The sequence below is a fragment of the Amblyomma mixtum genome, chromosome 3 (genome assembly GCF_055824585.1).
Source record: "Amblyomma mixtum isolate Tamu chromosome 3, ASM5582458v1, whole genome shotgun sequence".
Taxonomy (NCBI): domain Eukaryota; kingdom Metazoa; phylum Arthropoda; class Arachnida; order Ixodida; family Ixodidae; genus Amblyomma; species Amblyomma mixtum.
Window position 1 is genome coordinate 393,503,523 of NC_143014.1, and position 25,700 is coordinate 393,529,222.

General features: G+C 47.1%; 1 protein-coding gene across 7 annotated transcripts in view; it reads left to right on the plus strand.

Annotated features, from left to right (window-relative positions):
* The first annotated feature begins 10,238 nt into the window (after positions 1 to 10,238).
* LOC149357205 (uncharacterized) overlaps positions 10,239 to 25,700 on the plus strand; it is a 105,370-nt gene continuing 89,908 nt past the window's right edge. For 4 of the 7 annotated variants that reach the window (XM_089584471.1, XM_089584473.1, XM_089584474.1 and 1 more), the window contains exons 1-2: positions 10,239 to 10,327; positions 10,426 to 10,609. In XM_089584471.1, coding sequence (XP_089440597.1) covers positions 10,260 to 10,327; positions 10,426 to 10,609 — 252 coding nt within the window. In that variant the 5' untranslated portion in view covers positions 10,239 to 10,259. Of the gene's footprint in view, positions 10,328 to 10,425; positions 10,610 to 22,945; positions 23,086 to 25,700 lie in introns of those variants that run through there. The other 3 variants (XM_089584477.1, XR_016291793.1, XM_089584476.1) reach the window with 3 other exon arrangements.

The following is a 25,700-nucleotide window of genomic DNA, read 5'->3' on the forward strand; positions in this document are numbered from 1 at the left end:
AAGTTCATTGTACATACCCTTTTTCAGTACATACTCAAGCATTACCTTCTTTATTTATTCTTTTATTTCTTTAATACATGTTTACTTTTTATTACTAATTTCCCCTTTTCTACCATTTTTTATATGTATATATAACGGTCCCTTACAATTCTTTTTTCCATCGTTTGTTTGCAAATATAAATTTTCTTTTTCTGGTAACTTAAGGGAAGGAATCTCATTCACATTTTTTCTATTACTTTCTACTGCTCTGCTTCTGTTTCTGCTTTTTTTTTTCGTTTCAGATCTGCTTCGTCCTCCTGCCCTTCCCTGTTTCTTTTCTCAACGACCAGATTAATCACATCATGCATATTTTTTTTTTTCACTTCTGTTTCTGTGTTTTTCTTTGCCCGTACTTTTCCTTTTTTTCTTTACACCTTCTGGGACGGTATTACGAGTTATCGTCTCAATTTTGAGACTCTGACGTCAAAATGACGACACCGCGAGATGCGAACGCGGAGTAAACCAATCAGCGGTGGCCAGTGAAGTCCCTAGCTAGGGGCTTTCACGGCTAGTAGCAGGGCTCCACCCAGGAAGCATTTAGTTGCGCAATAGGGGACCGTATGCAAACGTTTTGCTGTAAACAAGCCGTTAATAAAATGAACAATGTTTTATTTTCACAACAAACTATGTTTCAAACCTAACAACATTAAGAAAAACAAGAAGCGTCCTCAGTTCTCCAATTAAGTTTGCTCTTCAGTCACTTTTGCTGCCGCGAGAGCGCACTGACGATGGAAAAGCGTCGGCTAGGTGGCGTGAGCTGCCGCCTGATTCAAAGGATTCAGCTACGTTCAGCCTTATCCCTCCACCCACATATTCACCCATCGTAAACATGGCAGCCAGAAAAAAAATCAGCTGATTCGACTGCTGTCCTCTTTTTTTACACATTACGTAGAATCAAAGTACTGCGCAGACGTCTTAAGTGCGCGGAAAAATCTGCTTAAAGGCAGTGATTGCTACGAGTCTGCCGAGATCAATTTGGAAGGAGCGCTTGGCTCGAAAACCGGCGAAGGCAGCTTCAAGGCAAGTTCACACTGGCGAGTTGCAAACGTCGCGCTAGTATTCTAGGCGACCGATTTCGGTCAATTAGTTACGGTTTCCGAAGTACATGTTAAGCGGGGAGGAAGCGTAATAAATCGATTTAAGCCTGTCGCGCAACCTCCGCGACTCGCCAGTGTGAACTCACCTAGCCTGCTATCGACAGCAAATGTGCTCAAAGGGCGATGCGTGGTTCTATTTATTTTTGTTCAGAAAATACCAGGCGACCATGAATAATCACACTGCAGTAACTGCCGGCACACGGGAGCAGACCGGTGCAGCTGCTGGGAGCTTGCAATCTCACTGCGGGAATTAAGAGCCGGCACGCGCCCGGTCACTGCGCCAACAATCACTCACGACGCCTCGTAACCAACTCATGCCGCCCGCTTCGGGTTAAGCACTTGACATTCGTGTTGGTGGTGTTGCCGTTCCGTTCGGATAATGCTTGGATGACGCCGCCGGGGATACTGCGGTGGCGAAAGTTTATGCGAAGGAAGTCCTCCTTCGCCGCTGCCTTGTCTTGGGGGTCTCGCCGGAAAGCGCGTACCTTCTGCGACTTAACTTTGACAGTGGTCTCCGCAACTCACCGCAAACACTTGCAGTCGGTTGGGCTACGCCGACGTTTACTTCATTTCCGACGGTGTCTTCAAACCCACCGGCGGCGAAGGCGCGCACAGACTTGCCGCTCCACTGACCGCGCACTCACCCGCACACCTCCAAGTTCAACGGCGAGTTCGTCGCATGGCCATTGTGCTCTTTCCTATGTCAAAACGTCGAAACAACTCGTCCGGCACGTCAAAGCCGTCTTCATGCACCCTATTACACCGTTGCTCGCGCGGCCACCGGCCATGTAAACAACCCGCCATTTTCTGTCTCGAGCGGTTTGAGACCAATCGTTCCTGTCGCAAAAAATAGTCTCAATCGGCTCGCATAATTAGGTAAGTAACGTCAACACTTCTGCCCGTTCTATGACGTCGGCCGGTGACGCAAAAAAACAATATGGGCGCTGGTCACGACCGACCAATAGGAACGGGGCAAATGAGACACTTTTTGAGACACTTTCCGATTGAGACGATTTTGAGCGACTCGTAATCGCGCCCCTGTTTACAAACATAACTTTCCTTTTTCTAGTCACCTAAGGGAAGGGATCTCATTCACATTTTTTATATTACTTTCTACTTCTCTGCTTGTGCTTTCTTTTTCGTTTCAGATCTGCTTCATCCTCCTGCCCTTCCCTGTTCCTTCTCCCACCACCAGATTAATCACATCATGCACATTTTTACACTTCTCTTTCTGTGTTTTCCTTTATTTTTAGTCACCCTCATACTATAATGAAATGTGTCATTCATCAATAAATCAGCTCATGCAGAACACCAATGCAGGAACCTCGACCGCCCGTAAGAAGCTGCCAACACGTCATACCCGTCAACCGCCAATTTTATTCAATGTAGTTCATCAATTTGCGCAAGACTCTGACTTACTTGCGTTCGAAGGATCGCGCAGAAGCAAAGGACATATTAAGGGATTGCGTGTGTGTAGACCTTTTAGTAACATCTAAATATAAACCCTATACATCTCCGCTAAAGCTAGCTGGAGTGCTTGGAGGTCCTGATGCCTCCATAGGGAAGTCTGTGGCTGGGATGCTGTAGGCCCCCTTTGCATCTGGAATTGCAACAGGCGCCAGCTGCATCTGGTATTGCAACTTGTTCCAGTCTTAACTGGTTTAAGGAACAAATTTCTGGAAATGTGTTCCTTAAACCAGTTAGAAATTTTAACCCGGGTATTGGTCTATGTGTAGTCGTATTCTCTTTATATAGACGTCTAGACTGCGTAGACTGGCCGTACTTACACCGTCCACAATGAAATATCTCGTAAATGTCCAGCTGGATGTCTGCAAAACGTACTATACCTCGGTCTGGATTCTAATTTTGGTGTTGCAGGTACGTAGATTTTTGATAAACAGTACTAAAATATGTCTAGTAAAGGTGTCTGGTTTACTGGGCTAGGTAACAGAAGCGGCATTGAAGCGTAAGGTCCTCAGTTGTCCTCTGGCGTTTGGTGAAATCAGCACACGCTTAAGCAGTCGTGGCGTACTTCCTGAATGTCACTTTTTTTTATTCAGTTATGCCATGGTTCCAGCAATCGTACGAGGCTATACTCACCGACCGCCAGAATGTTCGACTGGGTCAATCGGTGACCACAGCTTCGCACGAAAGCAGGAACCCTAGGCCGCCCGTCTGAAGCTGCCAACACGGCATATCCTTCAACCACCAATTCTGTACAACGTAGTTCATCAATTTCTGCAAGATTGTGACTTATTTACTTGAGAAGGATCGCGCAGAAGCAAAGGACATATTAAGGTATTGCGTGTGTGTAGACCTTTTAGTAGCATCTAAATATAAACGCTATATATCGCCGCTGAAGCCGTTGCACAGATTTAGAACTTGATATTGGTTCTTGACATGGAGGAAGGAAACCATAGGAGAGGCCCTCGCTATCCGGGCAACGTGACAAAAAACGAGCAGGAAGTCACGTGGTTTTGCAAGGTCTACTGGGATTTCTTGGCCGACGGCGCAGCCAATAGCAGCGTTGGGCGCAGCGGCGTCGTCTGCTTCACGCATCACCCATGTCGGCAGAGCCGGTCGAGTAGAGTTGGAAATTCGCATTTTAGAGCGCAGCTCTTTGGCGTCCGTTCCTGGGTTTCGCGTCGTCGTCGGCGTCGGCCTCGTAACCAGCTCCGCCCCCCTTTCATCCCCCCAGCGCTAGCAGCGGCCGACTGATACCGCTGGATGCCGCTGACGCCGCTATAGAGTCAAGATAACGTGACTGCATAGAACACCGTCGCCGCCATGCAGAAAGAGGAGGAAAGGTTCCCCCTCCCCCCCCTGTTCTTGTGTGGCGGATAGGGTGCTCTTCAGTTGCCGACGCGCCGGTTGTCGGCGCGCCGACGATTACGTTACTTTACGTTCTGTGATAGCGCCGACGATTACGTTACTTTACGTTCTGTGATAGCCCATACATGTGTTGCTCGATTTCTTTGCCTCAATCTATCGAAAAGGTGAAACAGCTTATTTGATGCGCTCAAATTTCGCATTAGGAAGTAACGTAATCGTCGGTATTTTTTTATTCAATCGTTGTGGTCCGCGGGAGGCACAAAGTTCCAGAGGCCTGTAGTCGGTGCTGGTCTTCATTGCTGTGCGCTTAGTTCATTCAGGATGTCGTCTTGACGAAAGCGGTTGTTTTGGATGCCCGCGACAGCTTTCTCTGAAAAGGCTTGGCGCTGCAGCTTCGCTATTCTCTTTCGGCTTTGTGCGGTTGCGTCCCTCAACGCTTCTAGTCTTGTTCCAAGGAGAAATTGACAGTGCCGAGGGCTCATAAAGCGGTAGACGACGGTGACACGCTGGTTTATGGTTACAGCAGCGCGGGAAGAAAAAGCCATTTGCGAGTCGGCGCTTGTTTTGTGTATGTATACGTGTTCTGCGTGTTCCTTCATTTCTGTGTATTTTTCCCGCGCTGTTTTAACCACGAATAAATAAACTCGTCCAGACCGTGTCCTTGTAAGTATACCCGTTGCGTCTACATTCCCCTATGCATGACGGTCACAATTGTTGGCGACCGATATGCGTGGGCCGCGGTGTGCTCACCGAAGCGTGCAGTGCCAAGAAAGCCGCGCCGCATCCGATGGTATCCGTCAGCAAAGCGATACGCGAAGCAGTCTGAAGCGTACCATATCTGTTTACTGTACGCTGTGCGAGTGATATGTCAAATGCGTGGAAGTTTTCTCCGATATGGACCCAGTGGATCGACCGACCCGCGCTGCTGTCTCGATCGAGTGCTGTTGTGCGAGCGTAAGGACACATAGCCGGGTTTAGGAGGCGCAGTGTTAGGTTTAAAACATTTGCGCTTAAGGGTGGTGAAGTGTAAGGCCATGCCATTGTAAGGTTAAGTGTGCCTCGCAACTTACCGTTTACCGAGATGCCGAGTCGACCTGCGACCACCTCGCCGAGTTGCACTTTCTTGCATTCAGCTGATTAAACGCATTAGTGAAGTCCAAAATTTGTAGTTTATTGGACAATCAAAATATGAGCCTTAAAAAGGATTGATACTGCATAGCACTTATTACAAAACATAGTTTGCTACCTGAAGCAAGCAAAATCTTTTAACAAAAGTGATAACACTCATGTATGGAAGGAGAACACACACAAAAAGGATTCAACAGAAAGACTAGAAAGAAGAAGAAATGCACAACTGAATTAGATCACTTTGCAACCATGAACTATTCGAACAGAGAGAGTAAAACATATATGAAGGCAGTAAATGATGGCTTTGAGACAGAAAAATATTTGTGGACCGATCTTGCCAAATTGTGTGAAAGCTTTCATTTCTCGGTAGTTGTTTCTGTATCACAAAGTTTATAAAATTTAACCAATGTAAATGCAAAGTAATTGGAGCACTGTGTGGAAGTTACTTGAAAAATTGGTCACAGTTGTCGCAGCTGGTGGAAAAAATGAATCATTTCCCTCCCTTCTGCTTCATGTATTCCTTTCTGTAATACATGTAAAGAAAGAGAGTACCCTGCTGACACTAATTCTATTGTTGCATTGTTGTATTCGACTCTTATCTGCCTAGCCTGGAACAGTATAGAAAGAGCATAGTTTTCTGTCTAATTTTCTGTTCTGTTTGTTGTGTGCTATGTGGTACTTGTGTGCACATGCTGTTTTATATTTGTCAAAACCACGAGCCAACTAACATAGTCTGCACATAAGACGGGCATTTGAGCTGTGCACAACTAATGCATGATGACAGCTAAAGAATGATTAATATAGTGTACAAATTGCGGCTGGTAGAATCATAAGTTTTTCCTCTGTATGCATATGTACCAAGTGCATGTGGAAAAGTGTTTTCATCTTTTTCAGAACATGAATTTGTTGCAGGTTGCGAAACTTATATTTTTTTATTTATTTACATACACTGCAGGCCAATGTTTTGGCCCAAGCAGGATGGTCATACAAGTGTAGAATACAACAAGAAGAACATATACAATGCGAGGAAGAACACATGGGAAACAACACATTTCTTAAAAGAACAACTATATGCTAAAACTAATATTGGGTAATAAATGGCAACAACACATCTCATGTATGATAAGAATGCGAAATGCGCGACAAATAACTCTTCTGGAAGGAAAACAGGATATGTTAAGTATGCAAAATATGGCTTTCTAGCCCTTTCGGAAAATCTTTGCTCTTAAAAATGTTGTGTGGTAAAGAATTCCCTTATATGTTAGAACTTATATGCTAGTGCTTACTCTGTTGCTGCGTGCAGTGGGATGATCACCCCCTTTTGACACTACTAGTTTGAAAGGCCAAAATCTCCTTCAGTTGTGTTGAATATCTAGAACTAAAATTGTAAGTATGGTACACTAATTACTCTCTTGATTATTCCGGCTTCTATAGTATAAAAAACATGCACTCCATATTTTTTACAAAATACGATACTTAATTCAGTCACCCTGTACCCTAAAGGACAGTAGTGGAGGCACGCTAAAGAAAGCTCTAGGAGGCTGCTAACTGCAGCCCCTATTATTGAACATCAGTGACCAATAGTATATGTCCATCTGTGAAGCTACAGCATATAGATTCATGAACAAGAACTAGCATTTGCACTCTGGACATGTACTGTTGATGTTACTTAACTGACTTCTTTTTGAAAATGTGCGTATCGTTCATTTACCACAAAAGACAAATCTGATTTTAGGAAGCAGGAAATTTCGGGTTGATTCAGTAGCAATGAAGCTAAATCAAAGCCCTGATTATTCCTGAAAACACTGACAGTGACTGCCATCAAGCATGAGCCTAAAATCGGTGGTGTACATGACGCATTCACATTACAAAGCTATTCATTTCAATACTCAGTATGACAGGTTGTAATGTACTCTAAATTGTGAGCGGCAGTTTGAATAGAATTTTATTTTGACGAAGTCAGACATTTACCGTATTTACTCGTGTAATTTGCGCCCACACTTAGATTGTGCACCCCAAAAAGTTCTAACTTTTAACCGAATTAAAAAAAAACTACTCGCACATTTTGCGCACAATGCTGAGCCAGAGCACCAGCATGTATACGCGGGTACGAACTGTGCGCTGTTAACCCGGCTTGCTCGCGCTGGCGGTTGCTATCCCGGACGAGCAGTTGCGCGCGCGCCCAAATCCAAAACTCTACCGTACCGTTTGCTATACGGTTTGCCGCTAGTCAGCCGGGCCACACGCAAGGACCCCGCTTTATTGCCCGTTATCTCCTCCCACTGCTGACTTCGCGATTGAATCTTTGCGCGTTTATTGCTTTGAGCTAAGCACGTGCCGTCATGCCACCCCGCAGGGAGCTACATAGCGTGAGTGGAGCGGACGAGTCAACCGTTCTGTTTGCCAGCGAGGGGTGCCAACCTTTTTTTTTTTAGGACGTGTTCGGATAACTCGCTTGCGCGTAAATTGCGCACCCTCTTTTTGGAGCCCTAATTAAAGAAAAAATGTGCGCAAATTACGCGAGCAAATACGTACGGTGCTCTGTGCCTTATGGAAATTCTTTTGTGATTTCCTTTGTAAACGAACTATAGTTTTAAGAAATCACAGTGCTCTCTTAGTTATAAAACAGTGACACTTCCCAGGCGCTATGGCCGAGATAACAACAAAAAATGCACCGCCATACAGATTACTGCTAGGCGCAAACATTTGCACACTACAAGTAATAATCAAATGGAAATGATGCCCCAAAGAAACTGCGGTGTGCTCGATGCTATAGATGACAAGGATCTCTTTTTATTTTCTTCTAATGAGGGAGTGCGTGAGCTAATAAATAAATAATCATGTACAGTAAGCAGATTTTCATCAGAGCCATATATAAACCGCAGCCAGTTTAGGAGTAATGACACAATTACTTTTTATCTGTGTGGGAATACTGTAGCCGTGCTACTCGATCATAACGTCTAGCTAAAGCCATTTATTCGCAAATCGTTCTATTTCTTGCATGAACACCTAAAACGTCATATTGAAAGCATACATGCAGTCAAGGTATATAATAAGCACCTTCTCAATAAGAGCATTTCTTTCCCATCTCTTGAGAATGTATCGAGGTGGTTCCTCACCTGAAGGGGGACGGCATCCGCACGTATACGAACTACGAGCGGCGACATCCGATCGAAGTGCTCGGGCAGAAAATGTTTTAAACATACGCAGGTCCATTTTCCTGGTTCCCAGTCGCTTTGGCCTCGTCTAACGGCCTCAGTCCACTGCATCCTTCGCTCTGGATCTTTCGGAAACCTGTTTGAAAACAATACTATACACTGCACTCGGACAAAGAGCCACGAATAAGGCCGGGGCGGTACGAATACCACGTTCACGCCGTGTCGTGCGTTATGTTCTGAGAGCATGCATTTTACTCATTACGCAGTCAATTAAATACGAAAACAAAATGCAGTATACTTACGTGTGGAAAGTGACGCCCAGTTCTTGCCCTGGCGTGCGCGACCGATACCCAGGAAAGCAGCAGCTGGGCATCGCAGCGTCTTTGTTGTCAATCGGAGCACAAGTCTCACTTTCCGCCGTGTCCGACAGCTGCCGACAGCCAGGCGAGGCGCGAATTCGTCTGCTCGCGCCGCTCGCGTTGATCTTCGCGGCGCTAGCATGCCATTGGCTGAGACAGTGGCCAAGCGTCATGGCGGAGCCCAAGCTTCCGGCTTCCAAAAATTTGACGTAGTAGCCTCTCCTCTTTTCAATCTTTCCTCCATGGTGTCAGCGCATTGTTAGGCACTATACTTGTACAAAACGCTACTTTTTCAGGCTTAACAGCTGGAAAATCGCCCTTCTATCTGAAAACAAAATATATTTGTCACTTGAAACTTTATGCGAGGGCAAGAATGGGCAGAATGAAGGCGAATACAACAGTTTAAAGGGCGATATCGCATCGAGGGATTAGAGACGAAGCTATTATCGCTGTGAAGCGGGCGGGCAGGGCGCCGCCATGTTGTTAGCGTCAGCGCTACGTACAATCGCGCTCGAAAGGGCTTGCAACCCGCGAGCGTGTGGCCGCAGGGTTTTCGGAAGCATGGTGGGGCCCACAAGCGGCGCGCCTGAAAGCTAAGTGGAAAGGATTCTGCTGTTCCAGCAGCCAGGCGCATCCCCCGCGTCGTCTGCTCATCGAAATCTGAGCTGCTTAATTCTTACAGGCGCCTTTGCGTGTAGCCTTGCGCAGGCGTTGTTTCATGCTGGGGCCGACGTCTTTATGCTAAGGCCGGGGCGTAAATATGAGCTGAAGCACCGAGTTTTGCAACTGCAATGTGCACTGCTCCTCCAACGCGGGCAGAAATTGTCAAAACCGCTCCAGCCGTACTGTGATTGAAGCGCGATTTGGGCCACGGTTTTATCGGGCATGACAGGTGATGGCAAAATGAATGAAACAAAATCAATACGGCCAAGACAATACGGCACAGAGGAGAAGACTAAGTTGTGGAACAGCAAAGTAATTTTCGTTTTGTTTTCAAGCACGTCGCTTGTCGGCTTCACCATGATTCCGGTGAGCGTTCCGGCCACGCTGCTTAAGGTTGCAAGTCATATTGAGCGCGATAGTACTCAAGCAATGCAAAGAACGCAACGCAAAAATCCGAATCTCACGCACAGGGGCGATGGAAAGAAACGTGAACAGAGCGGAGCCTAGGCGCACCGCTGTGCGCATTTCTTTTCATCACGCTTTTACATCGGTCGAAGGAAAAAGACGCGCGAGTCGCCCGTGAAACATCATAGGACGACACTAGAGTTTCCCTTACCACTCCGGTAAAAGCGCGATGGAAAGGAATTCGAACAGCAGAAGCTACAAGAGGGCCGTAAGGTTGTCTGGGATTACACCCGGCGCCCTGTAGACCGCGAGCATATCCCGATGGGAGACGCGGCCCTCCCACGCATCGAGAAAAAAAAAACTGGAAGAAGCGTCCGCGAGAACCTTGAAGCCTAGTCATAAAAAGTAAAAAGCATGTAAAAAGAAGACAGTCCCCCCCCCCCCCGCCCCCCTCGTGACCATATCACGTGATGGCGTGCTGTGATAATTATCAGCACCGCGCGCGCGCATGCGTGGACCAGCGCTTGTAAACAAACCATCTCTCGAAACGCTGAACGCGCTCAGGCGTGCGCCGCATTATGAAGTGCTGTGTGCCCGGGTGCAGGAGACGCACAGAAATCGTTTCTTCGGAGGTTTCGTTCCACCTGTGAGTGAATATTTGTTCAATAGTGCCAGCGGTGACAGCATGCGCTGATAGAAAAGAGCCGAATGGGTATTTTTTTTTTTTTCAATATTGCCCGGCAGGTTTCCGAATGGTCCTGCAACCAGGAAACGATGGGCTGGCGGTAACCAATGTTTGGATAATTGGTTACCGACGAAATGGAGCGTTGTATGCTCCCTGCATTTTCGAGCAGAGGACTTCAAGGCTTCGACACGCCACCTTCGCCGGATGACAGAAAGTGCTGTGCCATCGCTGTCGCTTACTTCAGTAGGCCGCATGCGTGTATACCATTATTAATTAACAACTGGGGTTTTTAGCTACTTGCTGACTGTCGGCGTAACTGCATGACAGAATCTCTGCGTGCTAAGTCGCCCTAATATTTCAGTGAGAGTGAATGCTTCTACAACATGCGCGACTGCAATGCATTAGCACAATTTCATTGCACTGTGTACAGCACGTTCCGAACTATCGCGATACCACCTGACACCAGCCGGGACGAGTTCTGCCAACTACCGTTCGTGGCAATGCCATGACATAGTAATGCTCATTGCGCACTACGAGCTGTCATTCCCATTTATAGCGCCCAGCTTAAAATCTATACAACACCATCTGTCCGCTCTGTCAGTGCACGAATACGCTAGTTCCCGGACACTCTTGTTTGCAAAGGACATGGTGTCATATCGTTGCGAAACCAGTTTTATCTATCATAATCATTTTACTACACTGAGCATGAGCGAGCAGCGTACGTCTGCCTCCTCTGCATGTCGGCAACTGCACTGAATGACGCGTCAATGAAAGCCACCAAGCTCTCAAACGAACGCTCTTTCCTGTGGTGCTCTGTAAAGCAATTCCTTTAGTTGCGTCGTTTCCGGAGAGCGTCGTCGCTTTTCGTTTATGTATAGCCGATGATTTCGAAGGCCAATGGGCTGATAAAGCGTCCGCGTCTATATGGGCTGCGACCCATAATCCTTCCGTTGCGGCTTAAGCCCCACTCTTGGTTTTCACCGCGAAAAGCGACGCTATCTCTTCAAACGGCCGACCTTTTGGCGGCCAAGGTCAGCCCGCTATAATTCGTTTCCTCGCATTTTTTTGTGTGTGCGTGCACGCTTGGGGACGAGGCGAGTTTTGAAACGGAACCCTCGCCTCCCAAAGCTGTCGGCAGCGTTCATGAGGTCAGCGACTGCGCCGGCCTGCGAGGATGGTTATTGCCTACGCAGTAGCAGTGGCGCGCTCCCCCACCCATTCTTTTGTTTTCAGGCGTTATCTGGCTCTGTTACTTGCATTTCCCTCCTCCCCCCCACCCCCACGCCGCTTCTTGTTATCAGGTGTTCCCTGCTGAAAAAAGTTGTATGATGCAATAACATCATAGAGGCTTCATCACGGAAAGATCTTATTTTACTGATATTCTATGACATCTGTAGGATGGCTGTATGATATTGCAGAAATGTGACATTTGTATGATAATTGCGTATGATTTGTATAATAACTGTATGATACCTATACGACAAACTGAGTTTATTGCATCATACAACTTTTTTTCAGCAGGGTTATCTTACTTCTTCGGTCCTGATACGGCTGTCGTTTAGACCTAGCCTATACGTAAGTCAAAGATTGTATTTAAGTATGATGGCAATAATTGTTTGTAGACCTCACATGTACTATCGGCCGGAAAATAAAATGGACCACCGCTCAGGGTAGCGGAGCGGCTGCGGGGCAGCACAGGGGCGCTGTTATCTCGCGCCGCTCGCTGGCAGCCAGTGTGCCCCGAGTGACGACTAACTTCGCCCTCGCCCTCGCGTGGAGGCTTGTCTCGCTTGATAAATATCTAGTGTTGCGTTCAGTGCTCTGCTGTTGACGGTCCCGACGAAGGGGAGCGCGCATCGCCTATTCATCGAGCGCATCGGGCTGTGGCAGATCAGTTGGACAGTCGCAGTCCGTCAAACCGCGGCTTGGTGAAGAAACGAGTCGGAGTTTTGTTTTTGGTTGTCCTTTTATATTGCCCTCATGTTAGATGTTACTGCTAATCCCCTGCATCCACCATAGCCGGATTTTAGGCAACGCGGTCCAAGACGCCGCATCAGCAGCCACCGTGACGGGCGCTTTTTCACGCCAGTGAGATAACAGACTGCGAACTTCTCTACGGGCGCTGCTTCTCTTTCGAAGCTGTCGTATTGGCACTGTCCTCGCAATAAGCTTGATATTCTGTTCAGCAAAACATCTGGAAATTTTTTTTTAATTGGGGTCGACAATACGTAGTCTTTCACGATAATTTCTTTACAATAGTTCAGTCCCGAACAGTTTCTTAGGAAGACGAATCACAAAAGTTATTGTCAGTGATGAAATTTATTTGCGAAAGCAGATTAAATATCTCACTGGCATTCTTCAGAGTGACCTTAGTGAGACGAAAAGTTGCCGTCTGCCGCGATGACTTGACTTAGTCGTCTTGGCATAGAGTCATATAGTGCCGCCACTAGGTCTGGACGTCGGCGCAGGGTTTCCCATTCCTCTTTGACGGCATGCCAGAGCTGGTCAGCTTTGCCACCACAAAGGCGCCTTGAGGAAAGTTCATTTTTCATGACTCCCCAGATGTTTTCGATGGGGTTGAGGTCAGCCCCGTTAGGCGGCCACGGGAGCTGACGCACGGCGCGGCGCTCAAGAAGGTCGCTTACAGCACGCGCCTTGTGCACGGGGCTGCGGTCGTGCTGGAACACGCAGCAGCCATCCGGGAACAGTCCGTCCAGAACGTAGGGAATCATGTGATCGTTAAGGATCTCGCAGTACCTCGGCCCGGTGAAAGAGCCCTCGATCCGCACGAGTGCGCCGAGGCCGTCCCTACTGATGGCGCCCCAGACGCTGACTGAACACCGGCCACTGCTGAGCACGTTGTGGGTGTAGTCAGGGAGATACCTGTGCATAGGACAGCAAAGATGTTCCAACAAACATTAGCATATGTCGGCTCCCAAACTTAAGTCAAGTAGCGCTAACATAACAAATCCAACACTCTGCTGAAGCTCCTCTTCGGCAAGAGAGAATAACCTACTTCGTATTCGATACTGAATCTACGCCAAATCGGACAAAAAGAAAAAACGAGGCTGCGCTATATTCTCAATACTACGATGTGTTGCAAAGCATACTTCATTAGCTGTAAGAATGGCAGGTCATACCTGCTGTTGAGCGGGCGCCACGCACGTTGCTGCTGGTCCCAGCGCGTGCAGAATGTGGACTCATCCGAGAAAATCACTTCCCGCAACTCCTCCGGAGACCACTGCTGGAAGGCTCTGGCGCAGCTGAGTCTCTCCTCTCTGGTTTCTTGTGAGGTGCGGCTTTTGAGCTGCAACGCAGTTCATTAGACCTGAATCTCGCCACCTGGATCTAATGGTGTCGCAGGAGCAGCTCATCCCAAGTTCGTCACGAACCTCCCTGGCGTTCAAGAAGGGGTCTACAACTACTGCAGCAACGATTAACTCATCTTCAAGCGTAGTACTCCTTGGCCGTCCACTGTGTTCGTCCCTGCATGCTCTAAGAATACGGCTCACCGCTGTTCTTGTCCTTCCGGTACGGCGACAGATTTCACGCTGAGGGACGCCTTCTATGCCCAGTCGCACGATCCGTCCTCAGATGGTGCGGCGTTGTCCTCTGGCCTTCCCCGGTTCACAAGTGATGGACCCCTGACTTCAGACGCGGCGGCGCTCTCTGGGACGCCTGCCGATCTTGCTGCGACTGCCGAGGACCAGGCTCCGCACCTGGGTCTCGGCTTTGACCCTTTACCTGATCCCAGCGACGCGCTGTTTATCCAGCAGCGACTCTCGCTGATGATTAACGACACATCGAACAATCTCGCGGCCCACGCGCGGCCCGAGGTCGTCAACCTCGTGGCTGTTCTGGCAAAGTACTGCGCGGACTTCCGCGCCTTGGCTGCCGACGCCAGGGGTCGTGCGGAGGTCCTCCGTGACGGTATCCATCCGGTATCCAATGTGACGGTATCCATCCGGATGTCGATGCAGGCGCAGTCACTCTTCCTGAGGCGCTAGGGTTTAAAGATAACAATGGTCATGTAAATAAATCTGCACTGGAAGTCAGCAAAAAGCGATTGGAGAATTGGTGGCTGAAAAGCAGAGATGTGGCATAGGGTTAGAATTGTAGCAAACCGTAGGTAAAGATGATGCCCATTCTTAATGAGAATTGCCAACACAGTAAACAAAAAAAATAAAGAAGAAAAGCTGAGCATGGTGTCAATCGCTACCACCCCGTTTCAAAGGGGCGCTCCTATCCATCCATCCATGACATGACATGTGGGCCGCCAGCCAACGGGAGAACGAGGTCATGCGCGAGCGGCTGGCGCGGGCCGAGGCCCGCCTCGAGCTGTCGCCCCGGGCTCCCGCTTATTTCTTCGCGGACGTCTTGCGCGGGCGGGCGCCTCCTTCTGCGCCACTGGACGCCGCGGAGGTGTAGTCGCCTGCGGCCGCAAACCAACATTCACGGCAAGTCCCAAACCACGTCGCCTTTCTGACCTCATCGGCGCAGTCGCAGGTCGCGCCAAGCGACCTCGTAACCTCCTTAAAAGAAAATATAAATGCGGAGGAAGCGGGCATCGGCCCGGTCGTTTTACGGCCCACCGCGACGGGCGTAACTGTTTTTGCGCGGGATGGGGCGACAGTGGAAAACCTGCGCTGCGCGGTCCAGACCAACTAGGTCACTTGCGCGGTCATGACTGTGCGAGTGGCCGAGCGCCGCAAGCCGCACGTTAGGATTTTTGGTGTACATCCTGACGTCGCGGACGGAGCCGTAATCGACCAGCTGAACGCGTAGAACCCGGGGCTGGACCTGGACGCGCGCGAGACGATGCGGCGATATACCTTTAGACAGCGCGACGGAGCCAAAACACGTTTTGTCAGTCGCTCCGGACGCGCTTCAGCGCTTAATTGAGAGGGGACGCGTGGCAGTTGGGTGGTCCTCTGCATCGGTCGCAGAGGACTTACACGTACCCATGCGCACGTTTTGTGGAGCCTACGGCCATTCGCGCCGCGGCTGTAGGCAGTTGGCGCACACCGAGCGAGCTGTTTGAACGAAATGTGCTGGAAGCCACGTCGCTGTGACGTGCTCGGTTCGCGCGGGTGACGCGGCGGTGGCCTGCGCTGAGTGTCGCAGGGCGAGTTGCGAGGGTCCGCCGCATCCTGCGGGAGCGCTGTCTTGCCCCATTCTTATGGAACGGGTGGCGATCGAGACTGAGCTCTCGCACTGATTATGGCGCGCCTTGTTGTTGTTGTTGTTGTCCTCTAAATAATGGCGCGTACCCACTGCGGGCGATTGGCCAAGACACAGGCCAAATGCGATCTTTGGCGCTGAGCGGGCGGGGAGCCGCGCTTTTTCTTTTTCTTTCAAGTCGCGGCCGGCGTTGCGCCTCAGGGCGCCGCCGCTCAGGCCGCGATGCGATCGTACTTCTTATTCTTATCTGCGCCTGTCTTTTCGATGGCGGCGAAATTTTCCATCAACTCTTCATCTTCTTTTGGTCCTCGCGCTGCGCTTCTTCGGAGCGCCGGCGATCGTCTCTTCTTTGCGTTTCTCATCTTTGTTTACCGCTTTCAAATCTGCCGCCAATTCTAGCTTTTTTCGGCTGCGGTTCCCCCGCCTGCTCGTTTTGACGGCTTGGGAGGTCTTGATCTTCTTTTAGTCACCGCGATAATACCGGACCGTCCGCTAGTCTTCGCCCAGGGTTCGTGCTTGATTCCGTCGCGTTCCCGCACGTTCCGGGCCGCCTGGGCGGTAGATAATGCGCCGAACGAATGTTCAACCTGAGAGTACTAGTGTGCGGGTTCGGCGCGCAGGTACCACACACGACATCGCGATGCAAATCATTGCAGGAAGAGAGGCCAGGAGCTTTTCTAATTTTATGTTTCGTTTTCTTTTGTTGCCTTCTATTGGTATTTTTACAGCGTGCCTCTGACTGTCTACCTTTTATCTTTTTCTTTTTCGTCCCATACCTGTTATTTTCGTTTCCTTTCTAACCGTTTCTTGAAAGGTGTTCTTTATTCTTTCAACACTTCATCTGGCCTCTCTTCTTTGCGGTTTGCATACACCGCCGCACATCCAAACAGGTTGACCAGTTTTCCGCGCACTGTATTTGAGTCGTGGTGTTTGGTTGTCGGCTCATATCGTGTTTGGCGCATGGAATGCGGCAAGGACATTATCATGAAGGTTTTATTTTCACCCAATCAAACCTTTCTACCACCATCTTCGTGTCCGCCCCTTCGGCAGGCGCGCGCTGTGGCTAGTGTGTGTGAATGAGTGTGTTTGGTTCTTTTTCTTTTGTGTGTTTTCTTTTTCTCTTTTTATTTTATTTTTATACAGAAACATGTTTATTGTACACACCCTTTTTCAGTACATACTCAAGCATTACCTTCTTTATTTATTCTTTTATTTATTTAATACGTGTTTACTTTTTATTACTAATTTCCCCTTTTCTACCATTTTTATATATATATATAACGGTCCCTTACTGTTCTTTTTTCCATCGTTTGTTTGTAAATATAAATTTTCTTTTTCTAGTAACTTAAGGAAAGGGATCTCATTCACACTTTTTCTATTACTTTCTACTGCTCTGCTTCTGTTTCTGCTTTCTTTTTCGTTTCAGATCTGCTTCGTCCTCCTGCCCTTCCCTGTTCCTTCTCCCAACCACCAGATTTGCACTTTTTTTTCACTTCTCTTTCTGTGTTTCTTTGCCCCTACTTTTCCTTTTTTCTTTACACCTTCTGTTTACAAACATAACTTTCCTTTTTCTAGTCACCTAAGGGAAGGGATCTTTCACATTTTTTATATTACTTTCTACTTCTCTGCTTGTGCTTTCTTTTTCGTTTCAGATCTGCTTCATCCTCCTGCCTTTCCCTGTTCCTTCTCCCAACCACCAGATTAATCACATCATGCACATTTTTACTTCTCTTTCTGTGTTTTTCTTTCTTATCTTTAGGCACCCTCGTACTATAATAAAATGTGTCATTCATCAATAAATCAGCTCATGCAGAACACCAATGCAGGAACCCCGACCGCCCGTAAGAAGCTGCCAACACGTCATATCCGTCAACCGCCAATTTTATTCAATGTAGTTCATCAATTTGCGCAAGACTCTGACTTACTTGCGTTCGAAGGATCGCGCAGAAGCAAAGGACATATTAAGGGATTGCGTGTGTGTAGACCTTTTAGTAACATCTAAATATAAACCCTATATATCGCCGCTAAAGCTAGCTGCAGTGCTTGGAGGTCCTGATGCCTCCATAGGGAAGTCTGTGGCTGGGATGCAGTAGGTCCCCGTTGAATCTGGAATTGCAACAGGCGCCAGCTGCATCTGGTATTGTAACTGGTTCCAGTCTTAACTGGTTTAAGGAACAAATTTTTGGAAATGTGTTCCTTAAACCAGTTAGAAATTTTAACCCGGGTATTGGTCTATGTGTAGTCATATTCTCTTTATATAGACGTCTAGACTGCGTGGACTGGGCGTACTTACACCGTCCACAGTGAAATATCTCGTAAATGTCCAGCTGGATGTCTGCAAAACGTACTATACCTCGGTCTGGATTCTAATTTTGGTGTTGCAGGTACGTAGATTTTTGATAAACAGTACTAAAATATGTCTGGTTTTCTGGGGTAGGTAACAAATGCGGCATTGAAGCAATCAGCACACGCTTGAGCAGTCGTGGCGAACTTCTCGAACGTCCTTTTTTTTTATTCAGTTATGCCATGGTTCCAGCAATCGTACGAGGCTATGCTCACCGGCCGCCAGGTCGATCGGCGACCACAGCTTTGTACGAAAGCTGGAACCTCGACCGCCAGTCAGAAGCTGCCAACACGGCATATCCTTCAACCACCAGTTGTGCACAACGTAGTTCATCAATTTGTGCAAGATTGTGACATATTTACTTGAGAAGGATCGCGCAGAAGCAAAGGACATATTAAGAGATTGCGTGTGTGTAGACCTTTTAGTAACATCTAAATATAAACGCTATATATCGCCGCTGAAGCCGTTGCACAGATTTAGAAATTGATATTGGTTTTGAGACAGGGAATAGGTGGTGTCCAACTGACGGCGGACATTGCGTCACGGCGCAGCTTTGTCACGTGAATTTGAACTTCCGGGTCTTTTCTGTCGTTTGGTTTCCGTAGGCATTGCTTGCAGACGTGCGGTTTCGGTCTTTCTTTTCTTAATACTGGCGCTCATATTGCTGGAAAAAGGATGTTGTGCGCTGCCGCAACCTGCACAAACTTCATTGCAACGGAATGCAACATGTTCCGTGTGCCATCAAGTACAGGGAACAGCAAGAACAGTGCGCCGTTGCGATCCGCTGGCAGACTGCCTGCGACGGTCAACCTTATGCTGTGCTTCGAGCATTTTGTTTGCGGCAGAGTTTTGAGAGCGTTGTGGAAGTTGAAGAATTCGGTAAAGTAGGTTGTTTATCTCCTTGAGGAGCACCAATTTCTCACTCGGAAGACTTCGGCTATGTGCCACAACCGTTCTCGCATGACGGCGGCAGCACCGCGCGGGCTATGTTTGCAAATATATGCTGTTCGGCCTCCGTCAGTACAGCGTGACAACTTAAGATGTTAAAGGACAGGACGATTATTCCTAGAAATTTGCGCTGAATGCGAGTAGCTCGAATTCATAGCTAATACTTAAGGCGTGTGTTGTTACTGCCGTCAGCTGTCGAAGCGGCGACACCGCGGCCACGTACGGCGGCATCTCGTTCGCTGGCACTGCTCTGGTCGCAGTGTTAAGGCATGTTTACGAGCACTTGTAAGAGTTATAAATTGTTCTATGAGGCCATTTTCGCTAATTTCATGCTCAAACTGAAACACGTTTTCACCAGAACACTAGTCGACATGAGCACGCAGCAAGTGTCGAAAATTATAATTAAGCAACCTGTTACACATAAGTTCCCTGTTTGTGTGGACCCGCGTGTTGCAGTAATGTTTCTTCGTTTCCTGTGTGCGGAGAAGGAGGCTCACAGATGAGGTGATCGCATTAGAAAGTGATAAGAATTATTAACCGCCTTTCTTTTCATACTCTGAGTGAGTAAGCTGGAAAAAGCTTCACTTCAGGATAACACAATTAAAAATAAATGGCAGCCAACATAGCCTAGCTGTTTTTCACCTTTCATTGTACAGAACTTAGTAGAATTGACATCTGAGACAAATGCTATAATACTGAACTCTCACTGTGCAGCAAAGTGTCATTCGCACACTGTTTATGTGCTGATGCATGCATATGAAGTAAATAAATGTCTACGTCTATAGCTTGCATATGTGATGCATTGCATGTTTGCATGTAGTAATATTGCACTTAATGATTGACTAATTGAGAGGTACATTGGTGATTTCAAGAAGTGCAAGATGCTACAAGGAAGGCAGAGGCTGGTCTAGTGGTCGTTGGGTTCATAACGATCAAGAGTAATAATCATGCTATAAAATTACGTTTTTTTATTAAAAAGCCAAGGAACGCATTGTGTTCAGTCATTACAGACTTTTTGGTATCACTAGTGTCTTAGGGATGGTTTATCAATGTGCAAGCTGTGCCGCATTGTTAACGCCAAAGCTAAAACTGGATGCAAATGCCTTTTGTTCAACATTGCACAAGACTTTATAACAGGGACTTGTAGAAGATTCTGAAGACAACTCGTATCAAGCTTCTGTGTGTGCTGTAAAATCTGAAGCATGATATTTTTTTTACTCTTGACCATACTATTTATTATAGTAATTTACTATTTTCCACAAACATCTCCTGCATTAAACTCATTTATTACATGCTGTAGAAAATGCGCTGCGAAAGGTTTTGCAAGACAAAGATATGATGTTATACCTACAGGACAAGAAGAGTTTCTCGTTAATAGCTGAGAAACTTGCTCCTCTTGCAGTTCAACAGTAAAGCTGCCCACGTCAAGAGCTTGTTCTGCTTTTGGCTCCTGTTGCTTACTGTTTTATCTTTGTGCCTGACTTTGCTTACATTCAAAAAAACTTCTTTTGGGGCTAGTTGGTGCATTTTGAATCTAAGAAAAGGAGCAGCACCAAAGCATGCAAACACAAACAAAGAAAGGAGAAGAGACAAGTGCTGTAGTGCATGTTGTGGTGCCTGTAGTGAAGCTCTGTAGCAGGCTTTGATGCCTTGTTTTGGCTTTAGGTTTTTATTAGGAAAAACAGAAGGCAAGCTCATCTTTTGCCTAGCTGCTAGTGTTGTTACCTACCTTACCTTGAACATTGTGCATACAGTGCGTAAGTTATACATCTCCACATTTCTATACATAGCTAGGCATCAACAGCTGAGGTGCCAATCATTGGCGACATCTGTCTGCACACAGGCTGGTGGTTCTCCTTCAACTAGGCTCAGAGCATGAAGTACACGACAGCAAAATGGCTACAGGCTCTCCTCTGCTTTCATGGGAAGCAACATTGATCTTACATCCTTGAAGCTAGTGAATGTTCAAGAGATGACACAAAACAAAGCATTTATTTTTGTACATTTTTTTCATCTACCTAATGCGGCAACCAGCATCGGGAAATCGAGTACAAAAATTCTTAACATTCAGAGGTGCAAGTTAAATGTAAATGGCTTGTAATGTCCCACACCACCATGCAGGGTGTGAAATGCATTGCAGTGCAGTTGCAGTGCATAACTATGCATAGTCAATTTTGTTTGTGAGAAAAGTTCTTGTGCATCCACCAAAGCTGCAGTAAGTGGACGCCTCTCACTGCTGGAATAGCTGCCATGTAACTTCCCATCTGGGCTCTTGGCGCACATAAGTGGAGGTTTTCAGCCACAAAGTCTCGGTGCATGCTTGTCGGGACATAATTCGTACAGGCAGAAAGACTACAGTAGTGCTGAAAATTCAACACATTTGTAATGCAGTTGCATTTTTGCATTACAGCTCAACTAAAATTAAATCACATGACAGAGTTGTTAAGAATGCCAGCTTCTGCAGTAATTATTCCATAAAGCATAGCAAATATGCAACGAAAGCAATTAAGCTGACAAGTACAGAAACCGACAATAAAACAGATTGTGCCCCTTGCTAAGGTTGTAAAACATTGATAAGTTCACAGACTTTCCAGAGGAGGAGCGACACGTGAGCAGTCAGGGACGCCGTAGTAGAGGCCTCCATATTATTTGGAACCACCGGGATTTCTTTAACGTGCGCTGACATCGCGCAGCGCACGGGCGCCTTTCGCGCTTCGCCTCCATCGGAAACGCGGCCGCCGAGTCCCGGATCGGGTCCTCCGACTTAGTAGCCGAGCGCCCTAACCGCTAGGCCACCGCGGCGTGTATAGAAAAAGTACCGAAAGTCCTCCGCGGATTTGCACGGTTCAAGCTCCTTGCCGTCGTAGCCACCCTGCTACAATGTGCGCTCGTACGTAATGCTAGGCTGCGGTTGCTGGTAGTCCATATATTCAGCGCCTGGAAGCGCGAAACCTCTAGGAAATATGTACTCTAATATATATTAGAGAACTATGTAGCAGCCATATGATAACCGTAACAAGAAGCGGACTTTTCAGCGAGTGAATGAAGCGTCCTAAACTTCAGCGCGAACAGACGACGCATGCCGAAACGTTCGCACTTACAACGCTTTTCCGCCCTTAATTCCAATACGGAACGTCGAGCGGGTGCATAATAATGCACGTAGAGCATGCTGACCTTTTTTACGACTTCATTCGCGCGTATTAACTTATTAGGAGCGAATTTAAGCTTGACAAATCCGCATTTCAAGCAGAGCGCAGTACACGCGCATCTCGCCGAAAGACCCGGAAGTCGGAGTACCCAGCATGCCTTGCGGCTCGTTCAGATTGGACACCACCTATAGCGCAGGAACGGTGGCGGTCATAGAGTTTCTTACTATTACCTAGAGGGAAAGCTGGCAAGCCGTCTATGGGAGTTTGCATGGAGACCCCACGTGACCACCTCAGCCACCATGGGCGCTCAAAGCATCATGGGGCGGTGAGCTACTTCTTGCGGAACTGTAACTTTTGGCCAAAAAATAATAAAAAAATAAAGCTGTTGATAGCTACAAACGTCCTAACATTCAATATCTTGTCTAATGATTGCAACAAACAAGCAGAAAAGCATTTAAGTGCAAAGTTTGCCTAAAACAAGACATGACTAGCTTTCCTATTGGCCAAGTGATGAACACTAAAAAAACTAATATTTCGTAATTAACAGGCGCACTTTTAAAAGTAAATATGTTTTAAAAAAAAATGTTGTTGTTTAGATACTTTAAGAGGTTTTTTAATGGCATTTCGGAAGAGTAAAACCTTTTATTGGCGTCGTGTGTCGTCGCGTCTTCACTACTATGGCTTTTACACACTGCGTTCGCGCGAAAGTCGTCTGCGCACACACGAACTACGTTTTCGGAATGAAACGCCTTAGTACTGCCACTCTGTGTTCCCGAAAAACTACGACTGTGCCGCAACAAGTAGCTCACCGCCCCATGATGCTTTGAGCGTCCATGTTGGCTGAAGTGCAGCGCCGCCAGCTTTCCCTCTAGGTAGTAGTAAGAAACTCTATGGTGGCGGTGCCTGGGAGTGGCGCCAAATGATGGCTTACCTTGCTCACACTCCTAGGCCAGCTCGAGACGAGCTGAAACAAGCCAATCCAAAAATCCAAAATGGCTGTACACGTTCTGGCGGGGCGGCTGGTTGCGGTCAGTTCCTTGTGCTCCCGAGTTCCCGGTCCGGCGGCCGCTAGCTCCATTCAAGCTTCGTACATACTGGTAACTACCTGCTCCCGCGCTGCTTTCCCACATGATTTCCTAAATACCTACGGAATGTGCTTATTCACTCCTGTATTTCGACGAGTCTGTTGAGGTATAGAGGCTATAGATAGTTGAGGTAGCATGGTGCATAGTGCTCACTCGAGCTGCGCTCACTCGAGAAGCAGAAGCGTAAATAATTTTGTGCAAATTGCTGTTCATTAAAGAAAACATCAGTATTGACAATGGATGGACAAAAATGATAAATCTAAGTGTCAGTTGTATGGCAGTATCAGTGACAGGCACCCTAAAAAAATCAAGATTAAAAAATGCAGCGTGCTGCATAAAGGTGCAGTACTGTCAAGGGAAGTGTGGTGTACATAAGCAAATGCTGTATCAATAACTATGTGTATATACTGTATTGTGTGTTTTTATTGTGAAGATTTCAAAAATTTTCCCGCCTCAACCGCTAGCTCGCTTGCAATGAAACTGCACACAGAGCTTGCGCAATATGGTAACTTTTAACAAAACTTCGTGCTGGGCTAGTTGATGGGACATAGTTAAAACTTCGTTCAGCGCAAAAGACGAACACAAAGAAAGGAAACGACAAACCCGGAGTGCTACTAACTAGAGTTACTGTATATGATATACAGGAACTCTACTACTAACAACTGATTTATTGATATATGCAAGAAACACATTTATATCTCCACACGCATGCGCACAATCCGGCGGCTCCGGGCTACTTTAACAGTTTCATATGGCTAACACTTATCTAAGCTCACATTATGTCACTGAAGAAAGCGTGGGAACCAGATAATGTAGATAACTCTGAAAATGACAATGACAAAAGGAAAATAAATGGATGGGGTATGACCGAAACATTTCGAGAATCGACAGACGAAAAGAAACGGGCCAGGATGTTACATGACATTATATGACGTCGTCCAGAACATACGCTCAGCCGAGTACAAACTTCTGGAAGGGTCGCTGATGCACTGCTAGACTTTTTATGAATATGAAAGGCCTCCAAAATAACTCTTGATTTTGTGCTTTTCCTTCTGCCTAAAACTTTGATTCTTTGAACCGTGGCGCGCAGCTGCATCCCATTACCTGCGAAACTAGATTCGCAAGCTTATCTTGATTTATCAAATTTTGAGCATGCTCCCTTAAATGGTCATTGATGCAACGCCCTGTCTGCCTAATATAGCACTTTCCACAGGACAGGAGGATCTTGTAAACAACTCCTAAAGCACATTTGACGAAGGCTTCTTCATGTTGCTTTTTGCAACCGCGCTCACCATCACCGCAGATGCGGGGGCACAGCTTCGCCAACTTATTTGGCATGGAGAATACAAGAGGCACTTTGTGCCTGCTGGCCACTTTTTTGAGATTATGTGACACCTTATGAATATAAGGCATCACCTCAGGTTTGGGCTTTGCGCGTTCAGTTGCAGCCACGTTTCGTCGAGGGCGAAACTTCTTCAGGAGGGTTTCGGCTACTGCCGTAAGGACCGAGCAAGGGAAGCCTGCGGCCAAAAGCCTGCGCACCTGATGGTCGAAACTGCCGTGCATCTCGTGTGGACACGATTTCCGAAGCGTGGATTCAAGGCAGAGCATTTCTACTCCTCTCTTAATGGTCTTAGAGTGAGACGAATCATAGGGCAAGAGTTCCTTCTTCGCGCGTGGGAAATACGCCCAACAGGTGTGCCCCGCACCAAACCTCAACCTCAGGTCTAAAAAGCGTATCTCACCGTTCTGGGGAAGTTCATGTATAAAGGTCAGGCCTTTACCGTGCTTGTTAAAAGCTCTTAAGACATCACCAATGGAATCCTCAATGGTTGAGTTAAAAGGGGCTTTTAAAAAGATTAAAAATCATCGACATATCTAAAAACCTTTAAAATCGGGCCTCCGATAAAAGCGTGCTGCAAAAGGCGATCAACATAAGCTAAAAAAAATATCACATAAAATAGGAGCCACACAGGACCCTATGCAAATTTCGTTGCGCAGCAGAAACGGCTGTTTGTCAAAAAGGATAAAAGTGGTTTGGTTTGGTTTATGGGGTTTAACGTCCCCCCCCAAAAAAGGATAAAAATAACACTCAAGTAAAATTCTAAAAGCTTTAAAAAATCGTCAAGAGACACACCTGCTGAGGACCGAAAAGAAAGTTCCCCGGACTATTCAATAGATTCCTTCACGGCGACCAGCAGTTCCCAGTCAAAAAAAAATGGAACCAATAGGAAATTTCCAATTGGAACCAACTGTAGCCATTTGGACTTCCCAATTGTGTTTTTAGCCCTCCACCAATTGCAGCCAGTAGGTGAGACCCATTACACACAATGGGTCCAGTGGGACATACCAACTGGATTCAATGGGTCTGACCCACTGCATACGTTGGGTCCAGTGGGACACACCAATTGGACCCAATGGGTCGGACCCACAGTATACAATGGGTCCAGTGGGACATACCAATTGGACCCAATGGGTCAGACCCAGTGTACAATGGGTCTAGTGGGACACACCAGCTGGATTTAGTGGGTTGAACCCACAGTATGCAGTGGTAAGTGGGACACACAGTTGGACCCAATAGGGCAGACATGAGTGCAATTGCACTGAATTAGCTTCAGTGAGAGAAT